Source organism: Drosophila bipectinata, chromosome 3L (assembly GCF_030179905.1).
Source record: "Drosophila bipectinata strain 14024-0381.07 chromosome 3L, DbipHiC1v2, whole genome shotgun sequence".
NCBI classification, from domain to species: domain Eukaryota; kingdom Metazoa; phylum Arthropoda; class Insecta; order Diptera; family Drosophilidae; genus Drosophila; species Drosophila bipectinata.
In genome coordinates, this window is record NC_091738.1 from 20017387 (window position 1) to 20041827 (window position 24441).

The 24441-nt window shown below is 45.0% G+C and overlaps 2 protein-coding genes across 2 annotated transcripts in view; both read right to left on the reverse strand.

Moving 5' to 3' along the window:
- Con (leucine rich repeat protein connectin) overlaps nucleotides 1-12358 on the reverse strand; it is a 39061-nt gene extending 26703 nt beyond the window's left edge. The window contains exon 1 of the mRNA XM_070279862.1: nucleotides 12007-12358. The gene's annotated coding sequence lies outside the window, so the exon portion shown is untranslated. The remainder of the gene's footprint in view (nucleotides 1-12006) is intronic.
- A 4052-nt stretch (nucleotides 12359-16410) lies between these two features.
- On the reverse strand, nucleotides 16411-17804 carry LOC108121095 (ubiquitin-conjugating enzyme E2-18 kDa). The gene has a single exon (XM_017235026.3). The coding sequence runs from the start codon at nucleotides 17709-17711 to the stop codon at nucleotides 17169-17171; it is 543 nt and encodes a 180-aa protein (XP_017090515.1). The 5' UTR covers nucleotides 17712-17804; the 3' UTR covers nucleotides 16411-17168.
- Nucleotides 17805-24441: the final 6637 nt, after the last annotated feature.

The window sequence follows — 24441 nt, forward strand, 5'->3', positions numbered from 1 at the left end:
GAGCTGGCTTTTAATGCCCGTTTGTAGGCCTGAAAGATCAAAGGCTTGGCTCGGGCCCAATCTAATTGCGTTAATTTTCCAGTAATTGTGGTCCAACTAAGTTCGCTTCGCAGCCGGGACATGCGATAACGTAAACAGCAGAACACCAGAACACCAGAACAGAGCCGGCAACAAAGGAAAAACTATTAACACGAAGGGGACACTGGGTGAGGTCCTGCCGGGCCAACGAGCCAAGGGGCTGAGGGGTCATGTGTGCGGGGAATGCGTGGACTGGGCTGGGTTCACCCGCCACGTGGGCGTGGATGGCGCGTTATTCAAATAGTTTCGTTTGCCGGGCAATGAGAAGGCGATAACAAACGGCGATGACGACATCCCAAGGCGGTTTCCCCTGAGGGCGGGGCACGCCCACATATGTGGAGTAATATGACAGGGGGGGGTGGGGAGGAGAGGCCTCTATGAAAATGAAAATGAAATAATTGCATTGGCTACGCCTAGCGAGGAGGCACAAAAAATGCTGACCTCTCCCCGCCACTTTAGGAAAGCGGATGACGGTGGGGGTGGTTCCAGTACTCCTGGGGGCTGGGGTTATGTGTGTTTGCTGCAATCATAAGCCTCCAACGCTTGCTGACCATTTCTGGCGTTTTTTTTACTCATTGCCGTTAATTATGCCCGCATTTCTGGGCTCCCCCGATCTAGCTCGCTTTTTTGCGGCCTGAGTGTGGGCGAATCCACTTTTTGTGTTATTTGAATATTTAATAAGATTTATGCCATTCATGCCGTCGATGCCTTCTCGTGATTAAGCATTGAATAATTGCTGACGAAGGAAAGTCTTGGGGCAGGGGCAGTGCTTTTGTGGCAAACCGAACAATTGTCTGGTAGTCTGGAGGTGGATGGAGTGGCGCACTACGGCTCTGGAGTGGGAGGATATCAGGCATCTAAATTTGATTGTCGGTGGAATGTCAAACAAGTTCAAACGGCGGCTGCCAGTGGCAACCGACCGAGTCGACGGACCGACCGGCGAAGCCAAATGAAACCTCAGAAAGGCTGTCGAACAACAGCGGAAAAATCAGGAAAATGCCATGCCCCCCATGCCTTATGCCCGGGGGGAAAACATATGGAAAATTGGATTCAATGACATTGATTGCTCAATTGGGTGAGGTTTTCCGTAAAGTTAGTGAGGGGGTATACAGGTAAACATTGTATTTGCTTCGTAATCTGATACCGGAACACAAAAACGATATAATGTTTGGATCATTATTGAAATTATTTGGTTTATGGCCAGTCCTTGAAGGTAAATTAAAGAACGAAAGTAGGAAACTAATGTACTTTAAGTAAGTCACCTGCCAAGGTAGAACACTCTTACTGGATTTGATTAAAATTCATTGCTCCCCTCACCCGCCAGGACAGGTGCTTTTATTTACCCACATTTGAACAATTTGAACAATTTGCATGGATAACCCTGGGAGTCGCTTTCGGAAATTGTTGCAGCGTTTCCATTCCACGTGTGTGGGGCAATAAAAATTTAATATAATTACGCACAATTTCCAGTTGGAGTTTATGGCAGAGACATGCCCGCCCAGCCGACCCACCCAGAAGCCCAGAGAAGCTCATTCTTGGCAGGACGCGACGTGACTTTTGACAGCTCCTGGGCTGAGGTCCTGGCATCTCGCTTGCTAGGCACTTTATGAGCCTCCGCCGCCGCTGCCTCGCCAAGACAAACATAAACACTTGTGCCTCAAAGGCGGAAAGGGGCGGCTGGAGGGCGTGGCGCACTGCAGCTGATTTCATAAAGTGTAACAAGCCAAAGCTTTGAGCTCAAATGCTGCGACAAATAAGCGACAGCAGAGCCCAAAGCATCTCAGCAACAAAAAGTTTGCCAAGTGTGTGGCGGCAGCCACCCTCCACCCTCACCCACCCAGGCGCAAGGACTCACGCACAGGACATGGAGGAGACACCGCTGCGAGGGCCTGCGAGTTAAATATTTGTCTCGCTTGTTTACATTGAAGACCCCAAAAGCAAAGTTGCCACACGACTCCCGGCCCGGGGGCTCCGAATTGTGTCGCCACGCCCCGCAGGATAGCAAGTCCTCGAACCCCCTCGGCGGGTTGTTATTTCTTAATATTGAGAGACGCGGATGATATGGGAGAAAGTGGAAATCCAGGAGGAGAATGAGAACTGATACTTTTTAAACTCTACCGATAAATCTTAATTCTTCCACAGGACTCTATTAGAGGGCATATCCTTGAAGAACTCCTGCTCCTGCTAATGTAATTGGGTAATAAAGCTGCTTGGGAGAGTGTTGAACAGCACCTGTCCCATTACCCACTATATAAACATTAGTGACAAAAAATAATTAGGCCAACACAACAGCAACAGGACGAGCAGGACAAACAGTTGGCCGCATTTTCGGTTCGGCTGACGTTCTTCGCTGGACTCCTGGCCATGCTAAATGGTCATAATCAACTTCCGTTATGTCCACACCCACGGCCATGACCATGGCCAGGACCCGCCTTACAACAAATAAACAGGGATATAAAAACCATGAAACTGATTTTTCACGCCATTTTCATTTACATTTTTGCGGTTGTTTTTTTGGGCCGCTCGCGAGCTATCTCCCTCGCACACGCACACGCTGGAAGCGGCAGTGGCAGTGGCAGCGGCAGCGGCGGCGTCCTCGTTGGAGAACGCATGTGTAATTAAAATATAATAATTTCCCCGAATACCGCAACAAGCAAATAAACAAACAAATAGCAAAGCCCGGCGAAAGGAAAAGCTGGAGCAGCGAAAGCGAAAACAAAAGGAGCCAGAGCCCTGAAAAAACACAGGGAGAGTCCTGGAAAATGATGGAAATGCGGGACAGCTTTCACTCAAAACAAGAATACAGAATACCCTTGAAAGTGCTTGTTTTTATAAAAAATATTTTACTTAAAGCTCTGCCCTTTGGAATAAAGATTGAATTTTCCAAAGTAAGGTATAAGAATTTAAGGACGTTTAAGGATCTTAAATCTTGACTATCCTTGAGTCCATCAGAAATACCCTCTGCTAGGGCATTATTATAGTAGACACTGTATTTATGATGAAAGTTTCGAGTGGCCCGGGAGAAAGTGGGGCGAGATTGTCTCTCCTGGGGCTAGGGCAGGTGGGAAGGCACAGGGCCATCTGCCGCAGTCCCTGCCACTGCCAGTGCTGCCAATGATTATGATGATGGCAATCCTGCACGCACAATAACCAGCACAGGTGAGGCCCCACCCCACGTATCCTCCACTGGCTTTCGTCCTTCACCTCGGGCTGCGAAGCACCCACGCCCCACCCATCTCACTTTGTTTTGTGCACATTTGTTACGCTCAATAAATGAAAATGTTCATATAAATATTTCATATTTCTTTCGGCTGCCGCTGCCAGTGTACTTGGGCATGTGCCACGCCCACGCAAAACAGTTTCCGCCCATTAAATTGACATACGCGCATTCGTATTCATTTCCCTTTTTGCGCTTTCTCCTTTCCGCAGTCCGGCCCTTGGCCCTGGCATTTCTTCACTTTTTATTGCTCCTCCTGTTTGCACAAGTCCTGTAATATTTTCGGTTTATGTTTACAGTTGGCAAACGCATTAAAATCACAGATTTACATTTTTTCTCCTTCGTTTCCGGCTCTCACCCGCACGCAGCTGAATAATTTAGTGTCCTTATTGTTGTTGTTGCCGATGTCGCATTATTGAATTTGTATGAGGGGTGGATGGATGATGGAGAGGGGGGGTGTAAGAGGCATTGACAGGACCCACCGAGCTTATTGTTTCAAATGTTTTCTCTGGGATACTTGAGAATGCAAACTGTTGATATCTCACCCGCGACAGCACACCCACACACACCAAAACACACACACATCTTTGATGGGCATAAGTATGTACACCGAAAAAAAATTATACAGTACGTCTGTTAAAAAAAATTTATTAGAGATTTGTAGCTATAGATATTTTTATAAAAACAGTGTTGTTTTTAAGAAAATTATGGTTTTTGGACAAAAGAAAGTGGATATGTAAATATTATAAGCTTAAGTTTCATTACTAACTAATCTTATGATTATTTCTAATGTAAGAAAATGAGTAAATATTTGTATATGTCGATTTAGTGTTATCATTTCACTTATTAGTCATTTTAAAATTTATGAAAAAATCTTTTTTGAAATATTGTATTAGGAAATATGTAAATCACAAATAAGCAAAGTTAGAATTTATATAATTTTTATGAAAAAAAAAGTTACCTAAAAAAAGGTTAAAAAAAGAAAAAAGGTTTTTGACCAAACAAAATTCAACCAGTATATATTATGTGTATTATAGGTGTGTTTTGGTTTAATCACTAACAAAATTTACAAAAAAGGTTCAAACTTATTTAAGTAAATAGTTTTGTGTATGTTTTCGATATACTACAATCGATTCATATCTTTATATACGAAAATAGTATTTTATTACTATATTATTTATTACTTATGTAACTTTAATTTTATTTTTACAAAAATCAATCGAAATAGAAAAATTGATAAGTGCTAGTTAATAAACTAATATTTTTAGTGGCATTAATATTTCATCTTCAAAAATTGAAGAAATCTTTCCTGCTTCAAAAATGTCTATATTAATTAAAACGTGTATATCTTTTTTTTTTAACATATTACATCACCCGTGTGTAGTGTTTAAAAGTATCTCCAATTTTTTTCGAGTGCCTTGAGGGTGCACTTTGGACGGCTATATGCGACAGCTTAGGCAACATTGCCAAGTTGAGCATGGAAATTATTTTTTAATAAACACGACAGCAAACACACAGACACAAAGGGAACAAACGTTCATCCGTACCGCCCCAGCTCCAATCCTGGAACCGCCTCACCCCTCCACTCAGACACACCCCCTGCCCGGCATGCTCGAGTTGCGTGTCCTGTACCTTTGGCCAAAGTGGCAACAGCGTCGAGGGCAAAATAAATAAACCCACTTTAATATGCGCTCGTTATATTATTTTCTTTTCATTTTCTTGATTTTCATTTTTCGCCGCTTCTTCCTGCAGATTTTCCCCCGTGTCGCGCTAGCCCCACCCCCCAGCTCCCAGCACCCTTCCCCATTCACCCTGTTTTTCTTTCATTTTTGTTTCCCTCCTTTTTTTGTGTGTATTTTTTTCATGTTTTGTTTGCTGCAGAAAAAAGTGGGTGGCCCTGGAGTGGGGTGGCAGTGGGAGTGGGAGTGGGGGTGGGGCTGAGAACGGCTTCACTTGTTTGAAGTGCCACGCTCTATTTAAAGGCAAATTGTCTGTAGTCCCTTTTACAAATATTGCGAATTTTTTGCCGCCCGCCCTGCGCTCCCCGACCGGCTTCTTTATCATTCTTTTGCATATTTTTCCGCCGCTTTCTGTTGCAACCGTCCGAGAGCTGTTGCAAGGATTCAGCATGGACCGCTGATCCTCTTCGGATTGGGGCTTGGAATTCACTTTTTTTCCGAATCCCCGGCCCGTCCGGCGAAAAGACAAACTCGATGAAAAGTAGCGCTCGAGTCTAGACACCGCGCCAATGGAACTAGAACTGAAATGGACTCGGAATTGGGCGAGGTGAAGGGTCAAATAGCCATCTTGGCCCGCCCATTAGGGTCCTGTTTAGTGCACTGACCTGCAGAATCGGCACTTGTGTACTTTATTGCATTACAGTGAATAGGATTTTATTAAATCCTTAAACATGCCTCGTTTTCAGAATGTGGAACAGATATTTTCCAGCTCCGCTCACCTGCTTGAGGCCGGAAATCCTGGCATTAGTTCAGCGGCCTCTGCAGCTCCTCCGGGGACCACCTCCAGCTGGGGCGCCTAGTTTCAATTACACACGCACTTGTGAGGCGGGGGGCGGAGAAGTGGGTGAAAATGAGGGGAAGGGCCGGCGCCCGATGGGGAGAAAGTTCCACATTCCCTTTTGCAATTGTTGCGCCTTTTATTTGTTTGCTGACTGCCTTCTGCTGCCTGGCTGGTGTTTTTCTTGCCCGGCGTTGTTGTTAGGACCGTCGTCATCGTCATCGTTTCGTGTCATTGCCTTTGTTTGCTTTCTGCAGCTCCCGCCCTCCCTTTCTTCGGCCTGTAGGCCGCCCACTTCTCCTCCTACCGGGCCTCTTGTGTTTATTTTCTTTTTATATTTTGTTCGTGGCGCGCGCGTTACAGTTACGCACAGGATCGGGAAAAGGACACGCATGTCCTCCCTAACCCCTTTGCGCCACCCCCTCGCACTCGTTAAAGGTAAAAATTTATTGTATCTTATTATTATTTTTTTATTGACAATACGTGACGCGTACACCAGAAATAAAAAAAAACCAAAGAAAGGACAAAGATCCTGGCTGGCATAAAAAGATTTCGTCCAATCGATTCTCTCGCCTCTTGCTCTTTTGTTATTTTATAATTTTCGATTGTTTTGTTTTCCCGCCATACACTTTCCCACTCATCCCTGGGCTTTTCCTGCTTTCAGGACCTTTCACCCTTCACCCATCCCCCGAAGGTTCCTATTTTTTGCGCTGACATTGCGCTTTTGTTGGCGTTGGCCCGCATGTCAGGAACTAAAATCGGATTCAGGACGCGTGCGTCCTCTGGCCTTTTGTGCTTCTTAGTTTTTTTTTAGTTTAGTCCCGTCTAGAATGCCATTAAAAGCGGCTTAGCGGCGATCCTTCATCATCCTTCGAGGGGGTTGGCGTTAATCATTGTTTACGGCCAGTAGGCCTGGAAGGCCAGGCGGCTCAGACGGGCAGGAAATTGCGACCCGCAAATCGAAGATTACCGCCGAACAATTAAGTTAATCAAATCCGCACAATGAAAATCAAGACATTACGATGGCGAAACTTTCACCAAGGATACCAGTTCGTCCTTTTCACCCTTTTGAAGTCCTTAAAGAGCAGAAACAATTTGCTGCTACCTTTGTTGGATTCCAAACACACCCACAGGCACCAACACACCCACACACACACTCATACGGAGAGGTCCTTTCAACGGGCGCTTTATCTACGCAAGGCGAGGAAAAAGTTTTTCCCCATTTCCCCAGATTTTCTACGGAAACCCTCTCAACTTGCTCCGCCCGGGGCCAAGTTTTTCGTTTGCTTCAATTAATTTTCATTTGTTTACTAATCTAACAAATTAAACTAACGGTTAGGAAACGCTCACCCATCCCCATCCCCCAACCCCCGTCCACCGTCTAGCTATCTCATTCCGTCCGGGTCATGCCCTGTGAGAAGCGGAAATTGAAAGGATTTTTCGGGCCCCTCGGCACAGGAGTGGGTTTGACATCCAGCCATCGCCTGGGAGCGGGACAGGGCCTAAGTTGCGGTGGAAAAGTGGGTGGGGGAAATGGAAAATCGTTGCCTTGACACTGCCAATTGAAAGTTTAATCATCGTGGCCTCCATCGGCTGAGATGATTCGGGTTTCAGTATTTGTACGCACTGATTACAAAATTAATGGCTATTTATTAAAAACATGTTCAGTTCCAGCTCCAGGACTATGGAACTTTAATCCCTGAGCCATAGTCCTTGCTTAAGTGAGCTCTGATGCATGATATCCATCTGGAGAGTGTCCTGGCCATCTGACCTAATCAATTCCTGCTTCCTCTCGTCCCTGCTTAAGTTCCCCCAACTCCTCCGGCCAACAAGTTGAATCATCAGATTTCTTATCAATTTCTGTTGCCATTTCCCATTTCTGTTGACCCTTACTGGGTGTCGTGTCCCATCCCCATTATCCCGTATTCTTCTATTTCCCGTTCCCATAATTTTCCTTTTTTGCTATTTTTACTTTTCCTTTCGCTGCCCGAGCGGAACTGATTTCGGTGTGTATTTTATGCTAATTAATTTTTCACAGAAAAAATACAAGAATACGACATTCCGATGGAGAAACTGGTGGGGATTTTGTCTGGTATTTCGTGTGGAGGTGGATCCGAAACATGAATATTAAAGTTGTGTCATCACTTGATGACACTTATTTAAAATTTCAATTATCTTTTAGATTAAAAGAAAGAAAACCCAAATATTCTCCAACTAAAATCAAATGGTTGTTGGAAACTTGAAACCATTTGAAGATATCCTCATACCAGCTGTCACCTTCCGGCCATCCCACTCACCTTTCCTCTCAAGCCTACCCTACTCCAAAAGCGAAATCTTTGATAAATGCCCAAATAATTGCCCGTTCAGGCTAAGCGTGATTAGGATCTTGGACTTCCACTTCCCGCCCAGAAATATAAGAGAAAAAATGGCAAAAACTTTTTCAGGTTTCATTCTGGCAGGCCTGGAGACTGGGAGACTGGAGACGACTGGCCCTGGTCGCGTCAAATGTCGCGCCGAAAATTATACCTTTTGCCAGGAAGAACCTAAAAAATGGCCAAATAGCTGTGTATAGTACTATGGACCCACTCTCGTTGCCATTATTCTGGTTCTTGTTGTTTTTGTTGTTGTGTGGTGCGGTGAGGCAAACAACTTGGGCATTTTTCCGGCTTTTCTTTGGCGCTGACGTTGATGTTGGCTTCGGCGCTTCTTGTTCTTGTTGCGTTGTTGTATTGTTGTTGTGCATGCAACCACGCCCCTGACTGAATGCCTTTTCAATGCCTCTGGATTTTGCCTACACAGGAAGAAAAGTTCGGGTGGCATTGCCTGTATAATTTATTCATAAACTGAGTCCTTGTTTCGGGTGCAAGTGCAACTTTTTTCGCTTTTCGCAGTACATCCCTTTACCCCTTTGGGCTGACTCTGCCACTGCCTCGTTTTATGTATTCAGTCTCAGTGCGCTCACTTGACTTTAATTCTTTTTTCACACGCCCACTTCGCGGGAAAACTGGGCAGGGGGAGTGGCAGGCAGCAGGGTGGCAAGTGCAATTTCCTAACGGCTCTTAAGCTCCACAACAACGAGAACAAAACTATATGCTGCGGCGGGGAGCGGAAAACCACTGAAACATGGCCGGGCTTTGCATTCAGATGAGCATGTCAGCCGAAAGGTGGGCCCCCCTTCCATCCACCCACTCCGCCAGACCAACATTGAGTTGTAATTGCTCAACATGCCACACATTTCTACAATTTTATGTAGATTTAATAGCTTCCTGACGCTCCCAGGCAAATGGCACTGAATCCCGAGCCCGATCCCGAGCTCCTCAACCAGGATCCTACAGCTTGTCTCGCATTTCATTCGCTTGCGTGACATTGCATTTGAGCCCGTGTCCTGAGATTCCTCAGATATGTGCCACAAATTGCTTGGGATTGGTCACTGGCCTCCGCCTTCGAAGGCGGCCCTTTTCTTTAATTGATTTAAAACAAAGTTGGACCCGGTAACACGTGTCGGGGAGTGTTGCGGCCAATCGCGTGGAAAAGTTGCCTCAAATGGTAGGAAGAGCCTTTCGCGAGCCCGAAACCTCCAACTTCCGGCACTTGATTTGACATGTTAATTGGCAGTCGGGCAGGTACAACCATCCTGCCAAGTTGACCTCAGAATTTGTGATAATGTCTGCCGCTAACATACTTTTTATTCAGGTCGTATATGGCCTTAGGTCTTTACTTTCCGAAATATTTTCCTTTCATGAAATATTTCAAGAAATTCCTCACATCTTAACTGGACAATTACCCACTAATTTATGACAATTTCTTTGACCCAAATATGTATCAAATATTCAAGTTTTTAAAATATCCAACTTCCAAGCCTTAAATACCGAAAATTCTCTACTATTTCCCTTAAGCCTTTGAATAGGGTTTCGGGCAGGGGAGATGCCCAAACTCTTGCTGAAAATATCCTTAAACATCTCATTTGGCATTTCCTTTGAACATCCCTAGCTGCTGGCTCGTACATCAAATATGAATTCGTTCGGCATTCCGAGCCATTTGGAGCTGCTACTGCTGCAGCCTCCTTCAGAGCTGCTGCTATTAAGTATCTGTCAGATACTTTGGTGCACATTTTGCATCTTGCTTGTAATTGTATGCAGTTCAGTGCAGCAAGTTTCGCATATGAAATTGCCTTCGCCCCGCCCGCCTCGCCCCGTGGCGCCCCTTTTTTGCACTTTCCCAAAGCATTTGATGGAGTGCTCCAGTGGAGAGTAGCAGGAAAGTGGAGCGCCCTGCAAGTAGTTTGCCAAGAATTGTCGCGGATTGCTGATGAGGCTGAATGCGGGATTTTGAGCTGCAGCACCAGGGTGTGGCAGTTGCAGTGTGGCAGTGTGGCGAGGGGTGGACATTTGGTTGCCCAGCAATTGACGGTTGTGGCTGCAATTTTATATATTTCCCGGATCCGTGTCCTGCTTTCCTCCACCGGATCCGGTCCCTTCTCTCCTGTCAGCTTTCGCTTTCCGCTCACCGAGCTGAAAGCCAAAGCAAACCAGCAATCCGAAAGCTACAGCCGCAGCTGCAGCTCAGTATCCGCCTCGCATCCTCGCATCCGTATCTGAAGCCCTGGCTTTGACTTTGGCTTTGGCTTTGGCTGCATCTGCAGCCAGCCACTGAGCATTTGTATCTGTATCTGGGCCCTGGCTCGGTGCGTTTGTTTATGGTTTTATTTGTGCACGGCTTAACTGGGCGCACAGACTCCTCCGCCTCTACCTCCACCCCCTGCTCAGATTGTTTGTCTTTTGTGGCTGTGAATGCATTTTTCAAACAAATTGCAAATCATTGCCTAACAATAGTGCCTCTGTGATTCCACTTCACTTTGCTTTATCTCCGGCCAAGTCACTCTCCAAGCCCACACGAACATGGTACACCCATCTGGGCCGCATCCTGGGCATGTGTGTGCCTCTGGGATGCGAGTCTCCGACCGCAATGACAGTGATTTAGTTTTTGGCTGCGACTCTATTACATTGGGGGTTTCGGTCGGAAAGGGGGGACACCCGGGCCCCAAGGTTAATGTTAAATTCTCAACTTTCGACCCTGGCCATTTGTCAGCGCGGGAGAGAGTGGCCCGGAAAGTTGCACAAACTTAAATTACGTTTAAAACCCCAGACAGGACACACTTTTTCGACCGGATCTATTTACGTTTGCGATTTGTCAAATGGAATTTCGCTTGCTGTCTTTTTTCTGGCCTTTTTCTTTTGGCCAAGTTAATTTGCAGACATTTAGCCAAGAATACAGAATCGACAAAAAAGATGAGAAACAACTCTGAAAGCAAGAGTGGAAAAGGATACCCACAGCCAGAGTTGGAATTCATTTTATTGAATTAAATTCCGAGAAATGTCCCAGGGATTTGTTTGTCTTTGTTTGCTGCTACCACTGCCGCTGTTGTTTGTTTGTTTGTTTGTCTGCTCCGGGAGTCCTTCGTCCCCAGAAAAGTTTTCCAGCTCGAGGAGCGAGGAATCCGCTGACGTTGTTTAGCCCACTTAGCTGGGCAATATGTATAAGAACGTATAAGTGTACATCATAGAAACATGATTTCTGGCGTTTTATTGTGTTTGTTTGTTTACTGCTTCCACTTTCGACTTTCTCCGACTGTTTGCGCGTCCATTGACCCACAAAGAAAGCAACACACAACGTCGCAAGCTTCCAGCAGAATATTTCAAGCGTTTTTCACTAAAAACCCGCAGAGTCAGCCTCCTTTGAAGTTTTTAAAGAACAAAAAAAATGTTTTATTCGGAAATTAGATTTTTTTTTAAGGTGAGGGGGGATAAAGAGTTGGAAAATCAATAGTTTGATCAGAAAAGAAAATACTCGAAGGACCTTTTAAAATAATATTTTTTTGAGTGGTTGGTTTGAATTTAATTTTCAAAAAAAAAATAATTTTTCAAAATACACAAATTCTATTCACTTTTGATATTTATTTTTCAGCTTAAGGCAGCACCCAGTGTAATTAAATAAAAACAAGCACATATTGTTTAAGCTTTCCAAATGTCACTACATTTTTTTTTTATTTATCATTTTATATTTTCTTTTTTAATTGACTTTAAAGTTAAATGTCCACTTTTATTTTTGTTTTAAAAAGTTTGCCCCTAAAAGCATGCTGCAAAAATGCAAAACTCTTCTGCTGATGTTTTTCTTTCACGAAACTCGTAACTTACTTGGCTGTTTTAATTATTTTTTGGTCAGAACGATGATTGTTCTACTTTACACGGACACTGATATATCCTTGTTAGTTTTCAGGGGAAATTGTTGCAATAAAATTAAGTCGCGACTTGTTGCACTGTGGCACGCACACCGAAATCGCACATTTGCACCGAAGGAGCTTGGCGTGCTGTGTCCTGAGCTGGCTTGGCAGTGTCCTGTGTGATGGACGAGCTGGAAATCGCGAGCGAGCGACAAGGGACGACTTGAGGGCGACTTGGGAGCGACTCTGCGACGGAGGAGCGGTTCTGCGGCAGAGCAACACGTTGTTGACACAAAGACAGCCTAACGAAGACTAATGATTCGCACGCACCCAGGACTGACAACGGCGGCAGCGAGGCAGCGAAACACCGAAGCAGCCAGCAGCGGCAGCAGCAGCACTCACCAGCGAAACGAGTGGGAACGAATCAAGTCTGCTAACAAGGCATCGGCAGCACTCTCTCTTCGCTTTCGCTCCGCACTTTCTCCCACCCCCGCATTTCGAATTGAGCTATCAACTGTTCCATTAGCCATTCGTTTCGCTCTTTCGCTTTCAGTTTCCGGCCGCCGCTTGTTCTACTTTCAACCCGACCATGCGCAGCTCTCGCGGGCTCTCTTCTCCCACGCTCTGCCGTTCAACCGGCCTTTCAATCGCCCTTTCAACCGCCTCTCAGCACTCTCGTTCGGTCTCTTAGCTGCACTTGTTGTTCCTGCTCCCAGGCCGTCCGTTGTTCCACTTCCGTTCCACTCCCACTCGTTCCGTAGCGCTTAGCAGGCTCTGTGACTGTTCGCAGGACCCTTCTGTTGTGCTGTTGTTCTTGTTGCTCCTGCTTGTTTCGAGGATTTTGTTGTGGTGTGCGCAACAGGTTCACCCCGCCCCCCTTGGCCGACCGCTTTCCACGCCATCGCCACCCCCCTCTTCTAGCCTATTTTCATTGCTTTGGTTTGCTTTGCTTTGTTGGTGTTTTGCTGTTGTTGGGCCTGAAGAAGGTCCTTGTGTATTTATTTGCAGGCTTTTCGCTTGCCGGTTGTTTTTTATGGCATATGCAAATACGTGTGAAAACTCCCAGTCCCCGGGTCAGTTCTACGAATTCTAGATACCCGATAACGAATGGTTTAGAAGTGTTTTTTATACCCTTGCAGAGGGTATTATAATTTTGGTCAAAAGTGTGCAACGCAGTGAAGGAGACATCTCCGACCCTATAAAGTATATATATTCTTGATCAGGATCACCTCCTGAGTTGATATGAGCATGTCCGTCTGTCCGTCTGTCCGTCTGTCCGTCTGTCTGTCCGTCTGTCTGTTTCTACGCGAACTAGTCTCTCAGTTTTAAAGCTATCGTCTTGAAACTTTGCACACACCCTTCTTTCCTTTGCACGCAGTATATAAGTCGGAACGGCCCGGATCGGCCGACTATATCCTATAGCTGCCATATAACTGATTGATCGGAAATGGTATAACTTTGGTGTTTTTAGAGTTAGAGAGTTCAAATTTGACATGTGAGCTATTTTTGGCAAAACATTACGACATGCCAAATTTCATAAGGATCGGCCGACTATATCCTATAGCTGCCATATAACTGAACGATCGGAAATGACCCAACTTTCGTGTTTTTGAAGATAGAAAGCTGGAACTTAGTACAGATTTAATTCTTGGTCAGTTGATCCAACCTACCAAATTTCATTAGGATCGGCCGACTATATCCCATAGCTGCCATATAACTGAACGATCGGAAATGGTATTTGGTAGAAATATCAACTTTCGTATTTTTGAAGATAGAAGTTTGGGACTTTTTTTAGATTTTGTATTGTAATAAATTGGATTATATATTCCTATTCCCATAAGGATCGGCCAACTATATCCGATGTTTGCGATATATATCCGGTTTTAACTGCAAGGGTATATAAACTTCGGCTCCGCCCGAAGTTAGCTTTCCTTTCTTGTTTTAGATTAGAGAAAGGTTTTCAGAGAAAATTTAATATATTTTTGGAACATTTCAAATTAATTTATTAAGTTTGAAATAAGTAAATAATAAAATATAATACATTTAAATGATAAATAATGAAACCCATTAAGAAAATGTAAAAAATTCAGTTTTAAAAGTTTTATATTCTTTGTTTAAAATAAAGCCCTTTCTAATTATTTGAAAAATTTAATTTGAAAACTTTAAAAAACTAAGGTCTCCAACACTAGTATTTTTAAAACAAACAAACCCTATAATTTTTAATTTTAGGTTTGAAATGACCAAACATATTTAAGGCACGGCTTTATGACGTTTTTTTATGGATAAAATTACCTGTTACGTTCTCTATTCCGAAAGCAGTATACCTGGGCACTAAAGCCTTAAAAAGTTTTGAGCCAGCTTTGACTTTCACTCGGCTGCCGCCTACCTGGCAGCTCCCACCTTCAATGCTTCTTTCTAGCTAGCTGGGCTGGCTATAAATAAATTTGCATATAATTGTTTGCATGTTGAGTGCCTTTTAATTGATTTTATTGGTTTTACAAGCACTGCACACGGCAGAAAGCAGTAAAACAAACGCAGCGAAAACAACAACAGAACAAAAGTCCTTATGTGGCACTGGTATAGTATGTGGTATGTAAAGGCATATCTCTCGGTATATATCGCTTAAGCTCTTATTCGCCGCTTTTATCTCCGTAGCTGCATCTGCATGAGCACCTGCATTTGTATCTGTACTATTTGTATCTGAGCCTGTGGCACAATTTATTTACTTGTAAGCACTTTTGGCCCAGCAGCCAACCGAGTTCATATATGAATTAACAATGCTTCATATCTCAATCTGACTTTGTTTGTCTCTCTGTGTGGGTTCTGTATAAATTATGCAATTTATAAGCTGCATATTTTATAGGTCGCAGGTCGTAAATTGTTACGCCCACCTCCCACCACCCGCTATCTTTGGTAATAAATGCAAAATCGATCCACAATTTTTGCTGCATTATTGCGTTTGGCTTAAATCAATTTTTGCTGCAATTTAAACAGGCATATTGGACAAAGTAAATTAACTAAATTTGCTTTAATTTCCATTGAGATGGGAATACCATTTCCCTTTATACATATATACACTTTTTTCAAACAAGTTTGTAACATTTTCCATTTGTAATCCAAAACTAAAACCTAATTTGGAACAAGCAAATAGACTGATCTGTAATTAAGCACAACTAAATTATGCCAAAAAGAAAAACTGTGAAATCGTTGCCACGGATATATAATTTTCCCCTTACCCAACACCACCCTCTTCACACCGTCATCTGTCAGGAGCTAATCAAAAACTGCGATTCATGGTCGCAGCAAGGCACAGGCTGGAGGGGTGGAAATAAAGCAAACGACTTCTGCCACTGGCAGACACTAGAGGGAGCCACTATACAGAGGGCGGTGGAAACGGGGCGTGGCAGGGCTAAGGAGAGTTTTCGTACCTCTCGAAGTCCAGACAAAATACTGGGACTCTACACTTCTCCAAGTGTTTTTTTCTAAATTAAGGATAAGGGTGTCCCAAGACTCAGAAAAGTAAAATGTCTAAATATTTTTATTAGTTTTATAAATAATAAAACAAGAAATTTAACATAATAATAAATATCATGAAAAACAAATGATAAAATCCCATGACAATAGTTGTAAGTAAAGCCCGAAAGGACTTTTCCAGTGTCCTCGGAAACTCATCAAGAGCCAAGGACCAAGCAATAGCAATGGGTGTCAATGACTGGTCGGACAGTCGGAAGGTGATAATAATCAGTTGGCAGTTTTAACAAGACACACGCACGCCTCAAACACTCTGGCAAACACCCAACATACACACACTATTCCGAAAAAAAACTGTCGACGCCACCGCCATGGTAATCCATCTTCACAATGGTTGCCCCGGACACCAGTTATCTGTCTGCCCGCCCACTGCCCCCCACTTGAGGCACCACTCCACCGGATGGGTAGTAAATCCAGCCGTAAAGAAACTAGATACAAATATCTTTAGTCCGGCTGTGAGCCTTTGGCCTTTGCTGTAATTATAGTGGCAGCTTATTCCCATCACCAGGCTCCCCGAAAGCCCAGCTTCCAGCGCCCAGTGCCCAACTCCCATCTACCATCTCCAAGTTTCCATCTCCCATCCCTGCCATTGACAAGTCCAAGTTGGTCTCAGATAGAGAGTGAACATATCAAGTGAACTGCCCAAAACACACAGGCTCATAAAACGCACACAGTGAAGGTTATGCACAGGGAGAAAAATATGAAAAAATAAATGGGATTTGTGTTTAAATTTTTATAAGAATTTGTGTTTTCAGGTTAATAACTCAGACATAAAACGCTCATTACTAACCAAAGCTAAAAACTATTTGGTATAATAATTTATATTTCTTTATAAAATAATTTTTCTCTCAGTGCCTTTAGTGACGAGTGGTGAGAGCTAGTCGTAAAGCAAGTCACATGTGTTCTCCATGTTCGTAAAGTTGATTCATTCATTGCTGAAATTTATATGGCCCCGGACATATAGCACGGATTTTCAGCGGTTCAGCAGCAGAACTTTGATGCTGATGCGGATCCAAATACGAATAAGGATGTGAATGCGAATACGGATGGAGACTCGGATGAGGATGCGGATGCGGATGTGGATGTGGATGATGATGATATGCCGCTGACAATGGCAACGACACTGGCAGCTAATACCGCCCGCTCGCTGAGCGACGCCGCGTGGGGCATCCTTGTTTGCAGCCGAGGCGGATGATTTATCTCGCAGCTGGCTGGGACAGGAGTGTCCTGCCATTGGCTCGAGGCTCACTGTACGCTTCCAATTAGATGGTCATATGCTGCGACCGGGCCAGGCCAAATGGGTCCGGGTGCTAGGCAGAAACCAGGCCACCTCGAGCAATTTAAGACGAAAGCGCTCTGCGGGAAACTCAATCGCAGATCTCCCCTCGAAGTTACTTTCAAGCAATTGGTGTTGGCCAAAATAAATGGGTGTTCATTGAAGCAATAGAATCAAATACGCTTCGAGTATTTACTGGCTGGGATTGGTTTACTTTGGTCTTTTAAAGGAGACTATTAAATGGCAGGGAATTAAATAGACGAGCCCTGCTTTCTAGACATTTGTGCCTTTAATTTTAAGATCTTGAACAGCCAGGTCTCAATAGGATTCTAGTTCTTGGCCATCTTCTTCTTCCGTCTCTTGATAAACTTGGCCAACTCCTCCTCCGTGGGCCGTCGTTCACTGTACTTCGCCACCCAGGCTTCCGCCATCTTGTTGAACTTCTTCGGATCATTCCGGTACTCTCCGGCCATTTCCATGTGCCAGGCGTTCTCCGGCTGGGGATCGTTGATGGTGGCCAGCAGGACCTGCAAGACCTGATCTATGCGAGTGGTGGGCAGCCAGTGCTCGACCTCCAGGATGGGCACACACAGCTGGCCACGTTCGTTCACGTTGAGGTGATAGATGCGCGTATCGACATGGATTCGGGGCGGTTTGAAGGGATAGTCCTGGGGAAAGTCTATTTGGATCTTGTAGGCCCCCTTGTCGTAGGGCGGGGTGTTGGGCATCAGCAGGCCGTACCACTTGAAGATGTTGTCTGGCTCCACCTCCAGGTTCCGGAACTGCAGATTCGCCTTGTCCTCCAGCATAACGGCCAGCTCGCGGTTGAGCCGCTTGGGCCCCTCCATGAGGAGCTCCTCCTTCTTGGCCATGACGGATGTCCCTTTTTACTCCTCCGGTTGTGGTTGTGTTTGAATCTGTGTAGTGTTTCGGGGGATTTTGTTAACGTTATTTGCAGCGACTGCCGAGAGTCAGTAAGGGAAGCACTCAAACAAAAAAGGAGTAAAAAGTGGAGGATTCTTTAATTTTCTGAACAATTCCTTTAAATCAAAATTGGAGTTAGGAATAAACTTGTACTTGGTTTATATATAAAGCCTCCTCGTATTCCCTTGGAAACTTCCCTTGGAATTTCTTCAAGTGAACGGGAATAGGAATGCCATTTCGAATAGTGACGACCCTACGAAGAGGAGCATGGACTGTGGGTGAATTCCAATGCATGGCTAAAATCCTTTCACATTGACATTAATCCCCGAAATAGCCGGCAAAAGTCCGGCTGACGTCGACAGGCTCTGACAGCAGCACATTAGGATCAAACGTGGTTGGTTGGAAGCCAGCTCTCCGGAGCACTGGAGGTGGATGTGGAGATTTGGCTCGGCTTGAGGCTACAGACTGCAGCCCGGAGCACTGGCAATACAAATTCCGGGCCATCCCAATGAAAATCTGTTTCATTTTGGGCTGTTTGCCTGTCACTTCCTCTCTTCACTCATAACGCCCTTCAGTGTTTTTATTTTCTCTCGGTTCCTTGATATTTATAGCGGAGATTTCATGACCTCGGGCAGCGTCTGAGTGGCAGGACTGGTCGAACAGAATGATCCACGCTGGCAGATGATGAGATTGCTATTGACATTTTAGTTTTCAATTAGTTGAACGAACAGAGCACTACGTGGTACGTACACCTCCCCAACTCCACTCAGGACTTATTCCCTCGGGAAACCGTTGCTTGTGCTCCTCATAAATATGTAAAACCCTGCCAAAAAGAATCCAATAAAAATCCTGTCATGGGATGGTAGCATCCTCGGTCTTATTTACCTTGTACATGGCAGATAACAAAAACACAAAAATTAAATATCAAAATGAATGCGAAAACAGTGCTCAGTGCGTGTGTGTAATTATTTATAAGCAGAGATGCCATCGTCATGTAAATGAAACCAGGACTCCCAGGGACATGGCCTGGCCTGGCCCCCGAAACCGAGGATCTCCATGGCAACGTGAATGCCAGCTAAGCATAATTATTTCATCTCCTTGTATGCGTACAACTGTGAGTACAGGACTCTCGCCAGTGTGATTGATAGCTAAAGGTTCCCTGGTCATGTCCTTTGCCATGTCATTTGCAAAGCGCCAACGTCTCTGATGGCTTTGAAGTATTTTATGATTTGCTCATCTTATGTTACATTTAAGTAATGTTTTCGTTCAGCATTCAGGAGTAATTATTGAAACTGCAGTTTAATTCAAGTCTATTACTTTAATTAAGAGGCTAAGAACACTTTCCTTTGCGAATGGAATGTATTTTTCTTAAGGGGGAGGAGGCTTAGCTACTTGACTTCCCCTCCAGATTGCTGTCTAATCAATAGTTTCCTCATAGTTGGCTTTCCTTATTTAGCATCCGATTCGGGAAATGCCAAAGTTTGGTGCACACTGAGCCCGACATGATAGATGCCTCCTCATCAGAAGGCAGGACGAGGAAAAAAAATTGGTGGCAGCCAAGGCGTCTGACAGCTCAGCGGGTTGCAAAGCGTCCAGAAGGGGGGCTGGGTGGAAGCCTGGTATCCTGGCCCACCCATCAGTAGCGTTGTCGCCGGCATACTTTTAGCATAAACAGCCGGAAGCGGAAATGTTGATGACGCTCGCCGTTCGCTCTGCGTTTGTGTCTATGAGGATGAGTGTGTGTGTGTGGGTGACGGCCTGGATTCCCAGGATCTGGAGCCCTGGCTCCACCCCCCCTCGACTGACATCCACCGCATTTGTGTCATTTGTTTAGCTGTCATTGCCGGCGTATTGCCGCTGACAGCTCTCAGTTCGTTTGGAGCGATGGCGCCAAGATTCAAACGGGGATCTGAAAGGGGCTGGACTTGACGGCGTGGCTGGGCTGGAGCATAGAAAGGGGGTCCTGCCACTTTCGCATTTCTATGAGAAATCGCCCAAAAATTAGCCGTCGCCGCATTAAATCTAATCTGATCCGATTTTCTATTACCAATTGCCTTCTGCCTGCTGTGAGGCTTTCCTTTTGTCCTTCGTCTTCCATCACGTATCCTTTATTTGGCCATGTGTTGGTATTGGTGTTGGTGTGTTTTATCTTAATTTGCCTGAGGATGTGTTGCCTATACGTGTGTTTGTGCGGATTTGTGCAATTTAATCTTTTTATCGTACTTTAACACTTTGCCTCGGGTTTCGTTGACTTCACGCCTTTGTTCTCCTCTTTTTGGTCCTTGGTCCTTCATTAGCCTCAAAAACAAAAAAAAAAAAAAACGGGGAGCAGGGACACAGGATACCAACAAGAGCGCGCGAAAAATGTCGCGTGTTGATTTGTCCCTTTTCCCCTGCTGGCTTTTTGTTGTGACTTCCGCCGCCTGTCATCGACCTTTTTGGGCCTCCTTGTCAGGATCCGGTATATCGCTTACCGCTACCGCTCACCGCCCCCCGGGGCTTAGAAAGGGATAGATGCGGGGACAGCGATAGAGCCTGATATATGGCGCGATTAACATGAAAGGTTCCTAATTGATTCGGGCAGGCTAAGCTTGACCAGGGCGGCGTGGCGGACCGGGCTGGGATGGGGCGGGCTTATCGACAAGTGTCAATTTCCCGATTCGCGAATTGTCAGTTGACATTTGGCCAGAAAGCGATTGTCGCTCGCGTTGCTTAAAGCTCAAATTAATTAAGCGGGGCTTATCAAAAAGCAAATGGAAACAGGAGCCGGAGCCGGAGCCGAGCACACACGCAATGTGTGTACATGCAACAGATTATTTATGCTTTCAGTGGATGCACGACATACTCGGCGTCATCCTCTGACGCCACCGACGAGGTTGCCATAGTACGAGCATAATATTAAATTACGGAAAGTAAATAAAAGCCAACCCGAAGTCAACCGCATATGCACTCATACTTCGTACTTCAGAGTCCTGTCACTCTGAGAATCGGAAGTTTCCAGACAGGCGGCAATTAATAATAAGGATATCTCTTATTAAATGGTTTTTAATCTCAGAGAATGTTTTTTTTAGGTTTTAATTTAAAGCATTTTTAATAGAACACCCTTTAAGGTTCGTGGAACAAGCCAGTACCAAGATTCGAGCACTTCTGCTTGACTTGCCTGGTTTTCCAATGCGGCTTAATTTGGTGCTGGCTTTGTCATAAATAATGCAAGGCAAACGTTGTACATTCTCTCTCCTCCTGGCTCCTGATAGTGGGCCTTCCCTCCAATCCTTGCCCCCAACCTCTCGGCAACCCAATTCCTGCCGCCTTCGCCAGCTCAGAAGCAATCCTGCTGCCATCGTTGTCGTTCGCTCGCGGGCATTACTCAATATGCAGTTAGCTGTGCTCAAACGTGCTGCAATTACGGCTCCAACCTGAGCCTCCACCCGGCCACGCCCACTGCCGGCTACCCGTAGGACGCAGGACGGCTTTTTGCAGTGAGCAACGTCATTTGTACTTAATGACTTTTCAACGTCGTGTGCGTGCAACGTCATTTTCTTGAGGCTTTTTCGGCTGCTGCTGCTGCTGCTCGTTCGTTGTTCGCTCATTTGCTTATTGCATTAAAGGGGAGAAGGCATGAAGGGATGATGGGGACTGTGGGGCATAAATAAAGGACGCACGCAGCCCACGAGGCGGATACGTGATGCGTGCCTTGCACCTGTTGCAACCGCCGTTTTGTGCCTCCGTTTAATTGCAAAACAAGTTGCGGCTTCGCTCCGGTATGCATGCCCGTGTAACATGCACCCCCGCCACACAGTCTTGGGGGTAAGTAAGTGAGTCTTATATTTCAGAGCACTCTCAGACATCAAAGTGATTCCCGGGAAAATCCCAAAAGGAAAATGGGTCGAAACATGAAAAAAATCGCTGCTTATGCAATGCAGGCTGCTTATCTGAAAATGTTTAATAAAACACATCTGCCCTTCAAGGAAGAAGCACACACAGCAGAGCAGAGTGGCAAAATTATTATATATGGGCCACGACGGGATTTCTGGGCCCAAAAATGATTTAAAATATTTCTTTTGACAGCTCGCCCCAAGTTGTGCTCCGATTTAATCGCCCTATAAACGGACAGGCGGGTGGGAGGGGGCGGGCCATTAATAACACAACAAGTAAAAAAGAACAGCCCTGAAAAAAATGAAATTCAATAAGCGTGATTTGGATAGCCAAACGAACTGAACTGAAGTGAACCAAACTGAACCGCATCGAATCGGGGGCGAGGAATCATCATCCGAGCAACTGGTCAAAGCATTCAACCAACCCTCGGTGATTTTCCCTTTTATTCCTGGGAGGGTCAGGGAGCGAGATGAAGGGGGGATTTTTGGCAAAATATTTAAGGCGCTGGCCCGGGGATGCCAATAAATCAAAGGGCCCGAAAAAGGTTGCCCCCAAACAATGCGCGGCATCTGTAGAATTCTCCACCGGACCACCACCACACTCAGATACACATCAAATGTGTGTTTTGTGTTTGTTATTTGTTGTCGGTTGTTTGGTTGCTCGGTGTGTTGTTGTTAGGCACACACTTGGCGAGGTGGTGAAGCCTTTTTTGAGTTTGTTTGCGACTTCCGGGAACAACTTTGAAGCAATTAAGTTCTCAACTTCTTCAACTTTTATTCGATATTCGAAGGGTTGGCCACGAAATCCAGGAAATATGCTTTTGGCAATCAGCTTCTCTGGAAAGAAACTCAAGTCATATGTGATCCTTTTAAAAGCTATCGGTTTCCCATAAAAATTGCCTTCAATGAAACCACAAATTTAGTCAAGGATATCCTGCAAAATGCAACACAGCTCGATTAATTTCAGGAGTCTGTTGAAAACATGTTCATAATTGGTTTTACACACACTTACTCCTGTTGCACTCTCCTGCCAGGATGCACATGCAAAAACAGCCAAACAAAGTTTTCAACCCAGTTTAATAAAATTAATGGCCTCACTTTTATCCAGAAAAGTGTCGGGATTTTCACGCTGACCACTGCAGCCCGCTGGGCTGGCGAGTAAAATCATCTTGCAGGATTTTCCGAGTGCCGCCGAAAAGGGGGCGGCGGGACAAAAAGGAGTGGCAAGGAGCGTGCTGAGAGCACAAAGCTGCTAAGCGGCTTAAAGTTGTAGAAAGTTTTTCTAAACGCATTCGCGTCACCAAAGGCGCCGCCAAAGTTATGAGTAGCAATGGATGTGGCTGCTTCAGCACAGAGAGAAAAAGGATAGAGATTATTTAAAAAAATTTGTTTTTATGTAAGGTTTATCTATAAAATAAAAGGATAAAGAAAGCTAAAAATATATGATGACATTTTTGCAAGTGCTTCTCAACAAGGATCCAAACGCGGCCGGGTGCAGTTCATCCTGCCTCCAATTCGAGCGCCACAAAGAGCCTCCATCCTCCTCAACAAGTGCAGGACCCATGTCCTTTGTCTGGGCGTACTTCGTGTCTATTTTTGTGTCTGCGTCGCCATGGCAAATGAAGTGAAGCACAACGAGTGAGAGTAAAAGGATTAAGTACGTTTAATATCATTGATGAGCCTCGTCTCCACATTCACATAATGCCGCTATTTTTATGAGATTTTCGCCAGATCTCAAAGGAAGAGCTGAGCCGAGATTTGTGCCGCCATTCAGCCGGAGCAGCTGCATCGTTCCCAGAAGCCACCCAATCCCAATCCCACCAACCAGCCAGAACACCCACTTGAAAAAAAAACCCACCCCAAGGTCAGCAGCTGCCTAATTAGGAATGCAGCCGAGGAAAAAACAATTTCACTTTCGAAAACTTTATGCAAATAAGCGGTAAGTTGCGACTCTACTCGCCAGATTCCAAAGAATTCGGAGGAACATACGGAGCGGGTCCGGATCTGTAATGAATATTTACGAGAACAATGGAGTCGTACCACTGAGGACACTACCAGAGCAGAGTCCAGAGCACGTGCGGAATTTAAGGAAAGTTCCCACACACACGGCGAGAGGCGGCGGATTGCTCTTCAAATTCACGCTCGAAATATTCCGGCAAATTTTCATTTAATTATGAACTGCCAAAGCCCCCGAACCGGGATGGAAAAAGTCTGCCGCCTCCCTCCTCACCTCGCCGCCAATCTAGTAATTAAAAGCCGGCGGCAAGGTGTGTGTGTCCGGAGTCCGGACTCGGGACACGGGACGGAGTATCCCGGCCCTTCGATGAACAACTGCAACTCGGGGGTAATCAAAAATGTATCTTTCAGCCTGGGACTTACCCCGAAAAGCCTTCAAAAGTGGTCTCAGTCGCCGGGGACTCGTTAGAGGAGCTGCAATGAAAAGAGTAGAGAGGCATTTACTTAAATTACATTTCTGAATTCATATAGAAGTTGGGTTTGTAGAGCTAATGCCTCCAAATAAGGTTGTTAGTTTTGGAAATAGGATTAAAACTCTAAAGACTTATAATAGAAGGAGATGCAGTTCTTTTTCTCAAAGATTAGATAATTATTGAAGATTATTATCTAAAATTTTTTAGAGTAATTTTTTCAAAAAATTGTAAACCCATCTTGGCTTCCTTTTCTGGTTTAAATTTCTGATTCTGTTGCCAGAACATTTCGAGATTTTTCCATAATTGGATGAAATTGCTACTGCTGCTGTTGGTACTGTCGGGGAAGCTCCAAATCATCGCCGGCGTCACTGGCA